The sequence below is a fragment of the Solanum dulcamara genome, chromosome 12 (genome assembly GCF_947179165.1).
Source record: "Solanum dulcamara chromosome 12, daSolDulc1.2, whole genome shotgun sequence".
Taxonomy (NCBI): domain Eukaryota; kingdom Viridiplantae; phylum Streptophyta; class Magnoliopsida; order Solanales; family Solanaceae; genus Solanum; species Solanum dulcamara.
The window spans coordinates 53,482,194-53,497,719 of NC_077248.1; the positions used below are offsets into that span (position 1 = coordinate 53,482,194).

Consider the following 15,526-nt stretch of genomic DNA (forward strand, 5'->3'; position numbering starts at 1 on the left):
AGCCATCTAAAGGATGCGTTAAAGCTCAAGCCATTTAGAGTCTATACTCAAAGGAAAGCACCATCTCACAAAATTTTCTTTACTGTAAACTGGGATTTTTTTTTGTGTGTTATTGCTTTTGTTTGTTTTAATTTCAGGGATCTGCTTGCAGAATAAGGTCAATCCATAATTCAAGCTCAGGATCTTATTTGGAAAGAAATCAACTTTCAAGATCATTTTCAATTCAAGTAGCAAGACCTCACCTTAAGAACAAAGTCAATTTTCAAGCTCAAGTAGAAGGAGTCTATCTGGAGAATAAGTTAACATTCAAGTTCGTTGAGATGAAAATGGATATCTCACAACTCGAGAAGGCTTGAAGACCCAAGTCAAGATTCAAGAGAAGCTACATAGATAGGATCTTTTGCTTGTATTTGCTTTTAATGTTTTGTCTTTCATTTTGATGTACAAAAACAGGAGCCGCAAACCAGAGCCTCGATGGGACCTCACCCGACCTTCAACTCACTATATCATCTTCTTGAATTACACGTGACTTGATTCCCTTATACCCCGAAATATGTAGGATATCCAAAATCAAGACTCAGTCGCATTATTTTCCTTTCAAACAAGAGTTCGGTCAAAACTTGTCACATTGTCTACTTCTTTGTCTGCAAATTCTTCGTGTTTCCAGTCAAAGAGGGGCAAACTGTAGACACATAATTTTTGACTGAACTTACGATTTTACACCATTTCTAGTACTTAAATATTTCTTTTATATGTAAATTAAATATTTTGGTGTAATCTTATTTTTAGTAAGATTATTTTAAAAGATTTGAAAACTACAAAAATAAAGTCACATTTTAGTGTCTTGTTTTAAAGAAAAATTTTTTACAAAAAACATATGGTTTCTTTTAATTTTTAGTTTAATAAATAAGTTAGTATTTTCTAAATTATATTTTTACAGATTAACTATTTAACTTTCTTATAGTTCAAAATAGTTAGCTAATATTTTTTTAAAAAAAAAAATTAGCCTGAACTACCCCACTCACCTATACTACCTCGTTAACCCCATTAATCAACCCACTCTTCCTCACATTTTTACCAACAATTATCCCACAACACTCCACTACTCATCTCACATCTTACACCCCTACACTATACTCCATAAAGACACATACCTTTACAATACAAAAAAGAAGAAGATCACAAAAAAAATCTGCAAAAAGAGGACTGATCATTTGCAGAAAGAAAAAAAAAGGATTCATAATTTGCAGAGAAAAAAAGACAGCATAGCACACCCAAAAAAGAGAGGAAAGAAAAAGAAAAAAGAGAGCATTTTTGTGAAGATTTGTGGGTTGAAGTTTGAATTTTGATTACCATTTCGAGTTCTCGGTGACAACGCTCTTACTCCTAGTTTTAGTTTGTTTATCACACAGGTTCTTTCCAAAAATTTTTATTCTTTTTGATATTTTTATTGTGAATCAAATTATGAACAATGTTATTAAAATGGTTGCATTAATTAGTTAATATGTACTATTGTTTAATTAAGAAAATGCTTATCTTGAGTTGTATGAATAGTTTGTTCTAGCACTTATATATTTGTGCATTTGATTTGAATGTGAATGATATTTTTTATCTGTAAAGTTTAATCGATGTCAAAACATTTTGATGATAATTCTTTATTATTTCTAGTTTTTTAGTGTGGATATTCTTTAAAGGTGTGTTTGGGTCTTTAAAAGTGATGTATTTGTTGAGACTTGTTGTTGTCTTTCATTATTAGCTTAAGTATGTTAAATTAGTAAGAGTAGTTTATAATATTGAACAAGGTGTATGTTAAATTAGTAAGAGTAGTTTATAATATTGAACAAGGTGTTTATTCAATTTAAAATTTGTTTAATCTAATATTAAATTATTATCTAAAGTGGGCTATTGGATATGGTGTTTGAGAATATATGAATGTTGATTTTCATTTATAAAAGAGTTAAAATGATATACCATGCTGATTCATATTTTCATATAACATATATTATGATCATAATAATTATTTTATATTATATTTAATATTTTAAATCATTTTATGACCACTTTTGTTGAATATCGAGTTACTAGTAAGAAAAAAAAAACAAAAAACGATAGTAATCTTAAATTCACAAGAGACGAATCAACGCCTCTAACATTAGACGAACATAGCTCCTTCATAAAAAATAAGTAAAGTAAAAATTAATTTCTATAAAGAATGTGTTTGCACATCTTTTTGAGACACCTAAAAAAAGATTCAAGAATGTGGTGACGCACCTTGATCAAATGATTTTAAGAATTAACTTTTCTTTTAAAAAAATTAAAATTCATAGACAGAGAATATTAGGTGTGATGCACATAAGAGAAGAAAACAGTTATACTTCTAAATCATTGTATGTCAAGACCAAGAATGCGGTTAGCATGTAATGACATATCCAAAATAATTTAGAGTATAGGATAATAAAAGCGATCGTGTTAGAACCACGGGACCCTAGGGATGCCTAATACCTTTCCTTCGGTCAACAGAATTTCTTACCTAGATTTCTAGTTCGCAGACCAAAGAAAATAAAGAGATAACTTCCTTTTGATTAGAGATTTAAATAAGATGACTTGGAACATCATAACTTCTTTTTTTTCCAAATTCCTTTCCTTACAGTCAAGTGGCTGGAACTTGGATTGCTGACTAATCTAATATCCTATCAAAGAAGATGAACTTGCCACCCCCTAAAGTAGTAAAGTAAAGAAGGGCTCTTTGGGGTCTAATTCAACTCCTAGGTCAATTAAGGAGAAAATGTTGGAACCTCATGGGTAAGGATAAGGTAATGGAATTGATAGAGAAATTCATAGACACTCCCTGTGGAGGGTAGGGGTTTTTATGAAAAACAATAAAGCTGCTGGCTACCCTTCCTCAGATGAGACCTCCTCCCTAATGTGCCAGATAGCTACTTCCAAGTGGCGGCTCAAAAAAATAATAATCCTAATCAATACTGTTACTTAAATTGAAAAAATCCGAACAGAAAAAGGGGTGTGACAAATAGCATAATAAAAGTTATATTTGCATGCTAAAAAAATAAAAATTACATACAAGGACAAGTAATTATATTAAATCTCTTAAATATACTTTCTAATATAAGTCACGAGTAAAACTTTCAAACATAATAACTTAAATTATACCAATATATATCCAAACATAAAATCTAAACTAAATCATAATGAAACTTTCAATGAAACTGAATTAAAAGAGACTTTTGAGAGTATAAATAAAAAAAAATAGGACACAAGTCTTGAAAATGAAGTAAAAGGTACTCTTCTTTAATTAGTGATAATGACACATATTTTAAGAACCCACAGGTTTTTAATTTATAAAAGATCCCCTTTTTTTTTTCCCTACCCCTCATCCACCCCTCAGCCCATCCTCCCCTCAACCTCCCCCCCTCCACGTCATCATCACCTCCAAACAACTAGCAGATGTTTAAACATTTGTCTAAACAACTAACAAATATTTTCATATCTCGATCTCCAAAATAATTAGCAAATATTTTCATATTTCTCCAAAAAACTAGCTGATATTTAAAATATTCTCATTGTTTTAACTAAAGAATCATAAAAAACACCTAAACAACTTAAGGTTGTTTAAATATTTTCTAGTTGTTTGAACTAAACAACTTTTGGTTGTTTAAACAATTTTTGATTGTTTAAACAACTTCTGTTGTTTGAACTAAACAACTTAGGGTTGTTTAAACAACATCTCTTGGTTGCTTGAAAAACTCCTGTTTATATAAACAACATACCATCTCCTCTCTTCTCTTCTCTTTTCATCAATTTCTTTTTATAATTTTCACAATCAAATCGGAGTGAAAGAATTGGGAAAAAGAAAAGAGAAGAGAAGAGAGGAGAACAGAGAAAATCGAATAAAGGAGAAAGAATTAGGGGAAAGAAAAGAAAAGAGAAGAGAGGAGAGGAGAACGGAGAAAGAGGAAGAAATGTATTTAGAAAATGGAGAAAATGGTTGGAATTTTGGGTTTTGTTAAAAAAAATTGATCTTTTAATTTTTTACCCTAAGTTTACAAATATTTTAAATCAACTCCATCTCTTCATAATTAACCCCTGATTAAATGTTTATAACAAAAGAAAAGAAAAAAGAAATAGAAATCCCCTATCCTTCATTCCACTCTCAAATAACACTTTTGGCTCATTTTCTCAACTAACTCTAGTTTAAAAATATTATAACCTAGTAGCTATAATTTAGGGAAATAAGAATGGCTGGTGAATTGGGCTTAGTCGTAGTACGATAAATTATTAACCCTAATAAAAATCATCAAACTAAAAAAAGGGGTGAAAGTTGTTAATTATAACTTTAAATCCTAATCCAAATATTATATATGTAATTAGTAGGCGTATTAGCGTACTATGATTCCCTGTGGTCTGATGTCTACTATTATTTATTACTTTCATTACTTTCTGTACTTTGATTATTCTATCTTATTTGAATTGCTTTCGTTACTTGCTTTTCCATATCTCTTTGAACTTCTTATTCTTATCTGACTTCTTTTTTTGATTTTACTGAGCCGAGGGTCTTTCGGAAACAGCCGTCCTACCTTGGTAGGAGTCAAGTATGTGTACACTTTACCCTCCTCAGATTCCACATAGTGGGATTTCACTGGATCGTTGTTGTTGTTGTATTCAGTTTTTTCGATTTTTATTTTTTTAAGTCCGAAACCAAAACAAAAAATTAAAAAAACTAATTCAAATTAAAATTCAATTTAATTTAATTTAATTTAATTTATTGATTTAATGCAAATATTGCACGGCTCTAGTGACATGTACTTCTATTTGGGCAAGTTTTAGGGTGGTGACTCCTCTGCCTAAAAGGTTAAGGAAAAAAGTTTTAAATTTTAGAGATATAATTAAATGTTTATTTTAAATATTAGAAAAATTATAAAAGCCGATTTTACCTAATGACAAGTTTTTTAACATTTCTAATAAACTTTAAATAAATATAGTATAGATTAATCCAATGCTGACGTGTCAGTTCCTCCTCCCAAAATCTAAATCCCCAAATGCTTCGTGTTCTGAGTAACAGAAGCATTCTGTACTGTCGAACTGTTTATCCTTCATCAGTTTCCTTGTGTTAATTTATACCCAATGATACCTGAACCCTAACAATCTTCACAACCAAAAGCTTTAATTATCTGGCGTTGTACACATTCTAGAGATCATGCAATCTCCATCTCTAGACGCTTGCAAATCCTTTAAGCTCCAACAACATTTCCAATTCCTGAGGTGTAGCAGTTACCATTACACTTCACCTTCAATACGTAAACCCAATTATTGCTATCCTTGCCTTTCCTGCAGGGACAGTGGAAGTAGAAAGTTCGACATTAGGGAGAGGGTGAAAGTGAAGGGGAAGGGGAAGGGGAAGGGGAAGGAAAATGTGTGGAGCATTGACAATGAAACGGCAAAGACGGAGAAGGAAAGAGATAAGCCGAGGAGGGGGAGGAGAAAAAGAGGAGGAAAGAGGATGAGAAATGTTACTAGGAAAAGCGAAGGCGATAGAGTTATGATCTCTAGTGCTATGTTAATGGAAATCGAAACTGTTTTACAGACTCAGGTAAATTTTATGTATAATCTGTAATGGAAGTGATGAATTGAATTTGATAGAGCAGAGTTGTTCCAATTTGGGGTTTTGAGATGTCAGTAACACATCAATGGCTATTAAAATGTGTTTGTTAAAAGGATGCAACTCGTAAAAACTATGTCCATAGGAAACTTTATGTGGCCTCCATTTACTTTTATTTTGTTTGTTTTGTTATATCATTGTAATTTTGTTCTGTGGAATTCTCTTGACATGCAGTCTGCTTCATTTTATTTTTGATTTTGGGACAAACTCCTATGCTTATGACTTTATTTTGACTCAAATGTGAGCATTCTTCCAGCATTTAGCAATCAAAGGTGTGTACTCGCGCACATGTTGGAGCATGTCATATGAAAATTTACTACATGATAAGCCATTCATGTGAGCTGTGAAATTGGGCAAGGGTTGGCGTTTCTGTCAGCAGTTGGAACGACTGCATGTGCAACTTGACATATATGCAAGTTGTCTATCTTATATCCAATTAGATATAACAGAAAAAACATATGGTAATTCATGGAACATTTGAGAGCATTGATATGCCTAGATGATACAGTTCTGCTATTGAAAGTTGTTTGCTAGCTCACCGGGGTGATTGGTGGTTTCGACTAGTAGAAGAGGAGCAAGGTCTTTGAGGAAGTTGATTATACCTTTAAGATCGACTTGTGGTATTTCCATTAAGCTGACTGTGAACATAAATGTGATGAAGTTTTTCCTTGAAATCATACTGTTGACAGCTTTTCAAAATGTATTGAATGTACAAAGTTAGTTTAGAAACTCTAGTATTAAAATACAGCTACGGTGTTTATTTTAAAGACACCTGCTATTTAAAGCCTTTCAAGTCAATGACGGGTAGGTTTTAGGAATGTCAGAAATTTAGGGAGTGTGATGAAGTTTAGACAGGTTGAGCATAGCTTGAGATGACAAAGTGAACATGGAGATTTCAAACATATTATAGAGGAGTTCCCATTTTGCCTGGATGTAGATACTTCACAGCTACATCCAGTTGGCCCCAACTGATTTTCATGTTGATGCATTATTCATGAAAGTATATCAAAATTATGTCTGTTCAATTTCTAGTTTTTTTTTTTCTCTCTTCGCAAATTCATAGATGTATACTTTCATTTCAGGAACCTGTTATCCTACCTGCATGGAATACATTTATTAGTAGTGTCAGTGGGATATGGAAGGGAGTTGGAGCTGTTTTTTCTCCCATCACGGCAGAGATGGAACCTATCGAGATTGGCAACAAGAATGAACACCTCTTTGACTGCTATACCCTCTCTCGTATTGATGTAGAGCCATCTCCTTCTGCCAGTCAAAGATCTCCAATCCGAAGGAAAGTAAATTGGGTAACAGTGAATCCACATGGTGAAGTTTCAGAACCGAATGGGGGTGACAACAGAAGCTTAGAGAAGCCCACAGATGCATCATCATCATTCCATATTCATGACACACCTGATAGAAAATCAAGAAATTTGCCAAAGTTCGAATCTTTTGACTTTAAAAAGACCGATATTATGGAGGAAGACATTATGGGAATGGAACCTGGTCTTGTTTTCTTTGAGGTAAAGCTAACTTGGTGTTTATGACGTTGGTTCTCTATTGTGTTAATTTTGTGATGCCATTAATGGTGATTATGGTTTCTAGTGCTTTTGATCAACTCCATACTAGTTCATTACTACGGAGAGTTTTAGTAAAAGGTTTTACCTATTTGCAGGATGGATCTTACTCAAGAGGCCCAGTTGATATCCCAGTTGGTGAATCTGATGAGTCTAACTATTACCTCTCACCAACTTTTAAATTTGAGCAAGTAAGTTTCACATGTTATCTTGGTTAAATCTAGTTTATGCCTTTTTTTGCTGTGGTAACTGGTAGAAAAAGAAAAGGAATTGGAGTACTTTTGCTAACAAAATTCACTTGATTGATACATGTACATACACCTAGCAATTCAACATAAAATTCAAGATATTATGTTTTCCCTTTCACTCCTAGTGTGGGAACCTTTTAGACATAACTGGTAACGAAAGAAAAGAAATCAGAATACTTTTTACCTAAGTTGCGCGGATTCTTCACTTTCGATGACGCACCCGTGTTGGATTCTCCAAAAATACACTACTTTTGGAGAATCATCCGACACACACCCGTTGACATTTTTGAAGAGTCCGAACAACATAACTTTTTACTAATCCAAAGAGCATTACCAAAATATGGTTGGGTTAGTGACATCCTTATCAAGAGGAAAAAGGTTGGATTGGTGATATGCTATGTTAATTAGCTGATATTTACAATTTATATTAGAAGTACAAATTTCTCTTGTCAGGATTTGTAATTACTATTGGTTTCTTAAAACAGATAACTTTTTCTTGATAGAGCATTTAGTTAATGCTGTGTGAATATGAGTGAGAGAATCCCCTTTAGCTGCATCATTATCAATCATAAAGAATAATTTTCAAGTGTTATTGAATTTGCCTTTGCAGCTAAACATTTGGAGTTTGATATTGAAAGGCATCCAATTGCTCATATATGGTGAGAGAGAAAATATTAGGATAGTGTAACTTGGAGTTTAGAAATCTTGAGGCTCACTAATATTTTCAAAATTGTTAAATAGTACTTTTAGTTTATATCAAGTGTAACCATTTTTCATTTTGCCAATACTTTGCAGACCATTGATATGATATGGTGGTGGTGGTGGGGTGGGGGGTTAGCCTCTTAAATTTTTGCTTTAGATTTCTGTCCATCGATCATGTCGCTGCAGAAACTGGACCCTTCTAGTGTGGTTTCATATTTTGGGAAGCTTTTGAAGTTGGACTTTGAGGACACTTCTTCTATGGGAGCTCATTCTTGGTACAACTTGTTTGCCTTGACCATGCTGAGTCTCTGATGAAGCTGGGCTCAAGTCAGAAAAAAGTAACATTTCAAAAAACTTAATGGTTCAAGTTGGATTTAACTAGATAGTGAGTTTCTGAAGTAAGATAGACTAAGAAGATTGAGATTCTAATGGGTGAAATACCACTTACTCAAATAATATGGTAAAATTCAAATGTGGTCGCTCAAGTTATCTCCAGAATTTAAAATGAACTAGCAGTTAGTTATTTTAACTAGCCAAAGCCACCTATGTGAGGAAATATCCAGCCCAATCTGGATCATATGTCCACAAGTCCAAAAAATATTCCAATTAAGAAGCCAAGTGAAAGAGTTCCATAGAAGGCTGCGGATAGACATGTTTGAGTTAAGATCTAATTGGCATGTTGAGGAGACAAGTATTTACCTTAGCCCTAGTATCGACTTTGATATAGATAGTATTTTCAAAAAACAAGTGTGATTATTATTTAACTTAGATGGATTTCATTCATAATGTGGGACACAATAAAGGAAGGCATTATGTCGTACGTCACTTCCATTCTATAGAAAAGTTTGACAAGAGCCCCAATGAATCATTTATAACCTTGATTCCAGAAAGTCATGGTAAATTAGATATTAAGGATCTTTGACATATAGGTCTACTAAGAAGCATTTACAAGAATTTTGGAGACTGATTTCTTTTAGACTTAAGAAAGTCCTAGATCTTTTTGGCATATCTTCCTTCTTCGTTTGCATCTTGAATTTAAACTTACCCATTTTATTTTCCTGAAACATAGATAACTCCTCCATTGCTTCAATTTCTTTAGGAACATTGAAAGCTCCTTTGAACCTAGCAGGTTCACATATTTCTTGTACTTTTTCAATTTGAGGATCATCTTCTAATATGTCTATCATATGATCTTTTTCATGTTCTACGGAAACATCTTCTATTGGATCAAATAAAAAATGTTTACCTCTCTTCTTAATGTTTAAAACTTTTTTTCCAACACCGTCAATGATGAAGCAATGCTTATCCTCAAAAGATACTTTGTGTTGCAACTCTTTCCGAGCACTCCCTTTATGTTGGTTCTACATATAAAATGTTACACTTTACCTATAAATAGCAAGATTTGTAAAATCATTCCAATAGGTTAAGTAGTAGATTACATAGAGTGGCTGGCAAAGATTTTTAGTTGTAGGATGGGATAAGTTTGATAAGTTACTTTGAACTTTTGGTATATCTCATAAAGGATTATGTGGTATCTAGTAATTGCAAATATCGATAAGAGGACAACAAGATTGCATAGCAATATTTATCAAAAGAAAGTTGCTGCATTGATTAAGAGGACCCTCTATATATGCCCTTGTTGTTGCACAATTAAAAATTGCTGATACTATTTTTATGGGATGCTAGTGGAGGGGTGAAAAATTACCACTTAATCAAATTGAACCATAACATATATGATGAAGGTGGGGATTTTGGAGGATGGAACTAAGGATTTTTCAACAGAGCTCTCATTGGGAAATAGATCTGGAGGTTTGATATAAAGGGCCATGCCCTCTAGAGGAGGGTCATCATTGGAACAATTTAAAAAAAGAGGGTCATCATTGATAAATTTGGGGTGCAGGTAGAATGGGTAGATGACAAACCATAGGAAAAATCTGATAACATAGCTGTATCATATAGTATCTAAGTTGCTCGGACTTGGGTGCGGGTGGCCGAGCCGGATGCGAATCTGAGAGTCGGATTCGGCAAAATCTAAATTGTAAGATTCAGGGATACGAATCCGAGTATGGATACGGGTGCGGGGATTCGCCTAAAAATATTCAATATTATAAAAATATAGTTATAAAGATAAAGATATTCTTCTCCTCGGAAAGGAAAAAGAAAGTTAATCAAGACCTTCCGCCAACTCTCCTTACAGATTCTTGCTATTGTCTACCAAAAGTCGAAACACAACCGCTTGAATATTTAGCATCTCTCTGTTTGGCTTGAAACATGAAGCAACGAGTATTGACCAAGAGGAAAAGTATCTTGGTCAAAGTATCTGATGTGGGTTGACCGAATCCCACACATATCCCGCACCTGCACCCGTCTGATGTATTTGATGTGGGCTGTTGATGGACTCTTGGTCAAAGTATCTGATGTGGGTTGGCCGAATCCCACACGTATCCCCCACCTATCTCGTGTCGACACTGGTGCGGCAGCAAAAATGAAGAGTCCGCGCATGGTATGTGTGAGATTATTATGGAAGGGTGGAAGGCTCGCCGTGAATGTTACATTTAAAGCAAGCAATGGAGCTAGGATTTGTTTTGGAAGCAGAAATAATGTAGAGAGAAGATATGATGGATCGTATGGAACTCAAGATCAAAGGAATTTGCGGGAAGATAAGAGAGTTCAATTGTTTGGTTAGATTGTTATACAAACCCATGGATAATAGAAATTGTAAAGGTTGAAGGATGGTCTGTTTATAGTGAATTTCTTTGTATAGTAGGCTGACAAACAGGGAGAAAGGAATTTTTATCATTCCTCAATATAGGTATAAGTTAAGACATTGAGGAAATGATTTATTTGCAAAATAACACTGTTAGACATTCTGATGGTTGAGAACTTGAAGAAAAGGACAAGCTATATTATCAATGCTTCATGTATAAGAAGATGAGGATGTCAGTCATTTGCTGATTCAATGCCCACTTGCATGTAGGCTGAGGTGAACTTGTGGAATATGTTAAAAGTTGAATGGGTAGTGCCAGTGGGTAGTGCCAGGATCTATTAGAGATGTATTATTCGGATGTACAAGAAGATGAGGATGTCAGTCATTTGCTGATCTATACCTGCTTGCATGGAGGCTACAGTGAATGTGGAATATGTTCACAGTCGAAAGGCTTGTGCCAGGATCTATTAAAGATGTGTTACTGGGATGGAAGTTTAAAAGAAGAGGTGGAAAAGTGGAGCATGAGAAATGAAACTTTGATGCTCATGTGGACCATATGGAAATTAAAAGATAGAGGAGCATATAAAGGAGTTGAAAATTCTTTTGTTAAAATTGGGGAACTTCTTTGTTTTATGCACACTTTCAGAGCCCATATGGGCGTCCAGTCAATATTGATGGTTGGATGCTCTTCATAGCAAATAATGCCTTCTCTTTTTAAGAATCTATAGATCTATATGCAACTTGCATACTAGTTTTTACCCATCATATCAATAAACTTTAATTTTTTCCCTACAAAAAATATGTGTTGTTTCGTAGTAACATGGTTATAGGAATAAGGACCTAGGTTTGAGAGATATTTTTTTGTGTGTGCAAAAATGACAAAACAATCTTGTTAAAGGCTCGCTTAATATGTGTTTAACTGTTGAAACTTGAATCTAGGTGAAGTCCAGTTTGGGCATTTCACCCTGTTTAGGTGGCGCTTTGGAGCACACGAGGCCTCAAGTCATGTGTCTCAATGGTCCATGTGCTTTTTCTTAAAGAGAATAAAAACAATAAGCATTTTTGGAAATTGATATACCGATTGTAAGCAAACTGTTAAGAATGAAAATTTGGTGATAACAAATAGGAAGTTAGAAATTTTATGTCAAAATAGGAACTTACACATGCTTCTTTGCATCTAGTCAGAACTTAATAGTGGTTTAAACATGATTATATACTTTACGTAATGATAATTATTTCAATTATTTGTTCGGATAATTGTTGCTTGTATTTAAGGTTATTTTTCTTGCATTACATGCTTCTGTTATTCTTTCCATTTAGTATCTTTATTGAAAACCCATGCTTTAGTCGTAGTATTGCTCTTGTGTTTCTTGTCCTTCAATTTATGTTATTGTATGTGTTTCGTGTACTTCAATTGTTGTATTATATTGTGGTAGTTATTGTTCATTTTCTTCAAATTGCTTTATCATGCTTTATATAGTATTTTGTCATGTCTTCTTTTCACTTCCGTTATTTCTTTTACCGGACTGCTTTGTTCTGCTTTTCCTTGAGCCGAGAGTCTATCTAATACGACCTCTCAACCTCTCAAGATAGGGGTAAGGTTTGCCTTCACTCTATCCTCCCCATACCCCACTTGTGGGATTACACTATGTATGTTGTTGTTGTGGTACTTTTTGCTTGGCAACAGTTGCTGAAAGGCATGAGAGCCAACTGTTAGCTGAGTGACTTCCTTCTTCACCTAGTAGCGGCTTTCCAAAGAGGGGACCTTTTGCATCACTATTGTGCACTTAATAACCAATTTAGTTGCTTCCAATCCGTTTCAAAGTTCAATCTCGGCAATATAACTAGCTCTTATCCATATACTCTATCAAATTTAAATCTTCTCTGTAGCTTCTTCTAGGATTTGACGAATGTCCCCATTTTCTTTAGTGCTCTTTTGATTTTAATTAACTCTTGGGATATCTTAACTTGCTCTCTTCTTCTTGTGGGTGTTTTGGGGTGGGGTGGGGTGAGGGAGATGCATTCAATCTGTGTTCTTGAAGTCAATGTGAGTGACCTAATTGCTTTAAACAACAGCTATTTTTCATGACCTGTTTTTTTGACTAGTTGAATGAGCTCATTGGTTCCCTTAATTCAAAATGACACTTGGAATCAACACTAGCACTATTTTGTACCTTAGTGTTCTATTTTAAATTTTCTTTGAGAGAGGTGTCAAAAGCCATCCTATTTATCAGTTTCCCTTAACTCTCCTATCAGTTTGCTCTAACAACATTATCCTAGAGTAATATTCTGTTTGGTTTATACGTCCTTTGGATGGAAAGTTAATTTCTCTTCCTTTATTTTCCTATACAGTGTCTAGTAAAAGGTTGTCACAAGAGACTCCGCATGGTGCACACAATAGAGTTCAGTAATGGGGGTTCAGACATCCAAATATTGAGGGTTGCTGTGTATGAAGAGCAGTGGGTTAGTACTGCTAATCTAGCTGACCAAAGGTATCAGTATCTTATATTTGATACTATAGGTTGTGATTTGGAAATGTTAATCTGTTAACTTCTGCTTAATCCTACAATATAGTGTTTGGCGTAAGTCAAAATCTGTTGTTGTAAGTTGTCCAAATATATAGGTGGCCCCTCAAAGTTTGTTCCCGTCCTCATTCTTACACCTAATATACCTATTGAACACTCCAACCCCAACAAAAATGTGCCTATTGGGCACCTCACTCAACGTGTGTAAATAATTCCTGGCATGTGAGATCAATTGCTTCATATGTTGCAAATCAGACCAACAAGATAAAAACATGTCAGCAAAGAAAAAAAGAAAGACACCGCACAAAGTAAACCCTAAACCCCTCTCTTTTTCCTTCTTCCAAACATCGCTCTCAGCCCAAACTCCACTGCATTGTTTGGCTACTGACCACCATTTGTTGAATTAGAATAGGCAGAGATTTTTCCAGACTGAAGAAGGATACTAGACTAATAATTATCTCTCACCTCATTATGTAACAACATCATAGTTGTGTCATTTCCTTTCAGTTTGAAACATATTAATGTAATGGATACTTATAAAGCCTGTATTTGAGACTCTGTTCTGCATGACAGTACTACTACTTCCTCTGTTCCATTTTATATGACGTTCTTGTCTTTTTAGTCTGTTTCAGAAAGAATGACTCCTTTCCATATGTAGGAACTTTTTTATCTTTAAACTTTTCACATCACCCTAAAGAACATGCTCTTATAACCAATAAAAAATGCTCTTATTCTCACAGAAATGTCATGACCATAAGTTGTAAAAGTACTCGACTTAAAAGTCCCTTTTAAGCTTCATATTCAGTCAAATACCACCAAATAAAATGAAATGGAGTATTAAATTTTCTAATCATTTCTAGTGACATCGAGCTGGACGTGAAGCCCTTTTCTCAAAGACGAAGAGTCCAACCATCAGAGCTGACTGGATCTTGGAAAGTGTTTGAGATGAGTGCAACACCTATCTATGGTGAGGACAACACAACAGAAGCAACTGATGGCATGCCCTATGTTTACCTATGCACGGAAAACCTGAAGAAGAGAAGCCTCCCAGAAAATCCAGTGTACTTTGGTGGAGAAGAATTGTTAGACATGCAGGAAGCAACTGTTCTTTGGCTACCAGGCGGCGTTACGAGTTATGTTGATGTGAACAAGGATGGCACCCTATGTATAGGAGTTGGGTGGTATTCAGATGAAGGATTGAACCTTGTTATGGAAAGAGATTATGAAGCGGATGGCAAACTCAAAGAGGTTCGATGGAAGTCTGAGATGAAGAGAAGATGGACTAATCCACCACCTATGTAAATTCTCTTTACCGCCTTTTCTTTCTTTTGCTTTTAATAAAGGTCATTTCCCAGTTTTGAATCCATGTTGACATAAATGGACTTCAAGTTTTATGAATTCACAACCAAAACAAATTTCAAATGCGACTGAATAGGACATTGAGTACCCATATTCACTGTCACTCAAAATAATTAATTAGGAAACCATTTTACATTGCCAACTGATTTCTCAACTAATTTGTTCAAAATTGCACTTTCAGTAAGAGAGAATGAAACAATCTCGCATTAGAAGCTGGAGAAAGGAGGAATGTGAAACTATAAAGTGATCGTCTCGTAAGAAAGTAGGACCTCCCTTCAAATTAAACTTGAATGGTATCCATCCCATGCCATAAATTTCTTTCTTTGTTAGGTTAAAAAATTGGTGAGTCAAAAATGTAGATTGGTAGTTGGAAAATCTCAACAACCAAATCTCACCATTTTTTCCTACCAAGAAATTTAATTTTGAATTTTGGTTTCTAATTGATGTCATCAGTGACATCAAAGGTAACAAGTTTTTCCTATAAATAGGGCACTCTTGCTCATTTGTTAAACGCACCAAGATAGAGAATAAAAAATATTAGAGAGGAAGGTGAATTATACCATAGACTATAAGAAAATAGTCCATGAAAAAAATAGTGTGAGCGATATTGTAGTAAGGTGGAAAACCGCTCTTTTATGATGACTACTCTTTTATAAGAACAAGACTCTTTTATTTCACACAACTCATTAAAATATTACTTCCATACTATTTTCTCACACATTAAGAAATAGTTTGTG

The 15,526-nt window shown here is 34.3% G+C and overlaps 1 protein-coding gene across 1 annotated transcript; it reads left to right on the forward strand.

The window, feature by feature from the left end:
* Positions 1-5,025: 5,025 nt before the first annotated feature.
* Positions 5,026-14,862, forward strand: LOC129877350 (uncharacterized). The gene is made up of 5 exons (XM_055952842.1): positions 5,026-5,605; positions 6,757-7,194; positions 7,347-7,439; positions 13,258-13,397; positions 14,291-14,862. Exons 1-5 carry the CDS (start codon positions 5,213-5,215, stop codon positions 14,730-14,732), a joined length of 1,506 nt encoding a protein of 501 aa, XP_055808817.1. The 5' UTR covers positions 5,026-5,212; the 3' UTR covers positions 14,733-14,862.
* The last annotated feature ends 664 nt before the right edge of the window (positions 14,863-15,526 follow it).

Bases quoted from the DNA above. Each gene is read 5' to 3' on its own strand.
- LOC129877350 (XM_055952842.1), top strand. From the start codon at position 5,213: ATGCAATCTCCATCTCTAGACGCTTGCAAATCCTTTAAGCTCCAACAA. The intron at 7,195-7,346 runs GTAAAGCTAACT...ACCTATTTGCAG, and splicing joins CTGGTCTTGTTTTCTTTGAG to GATGGATCTTACTCAAGAGG. The intron at 7,440-13,257 runs GTAAGTTTCACA...TTTCCTATACAG, and splicing joins CAACTTTTAAATTTGAGCAA to TGTCTAGTAAAAGGTTGTCA.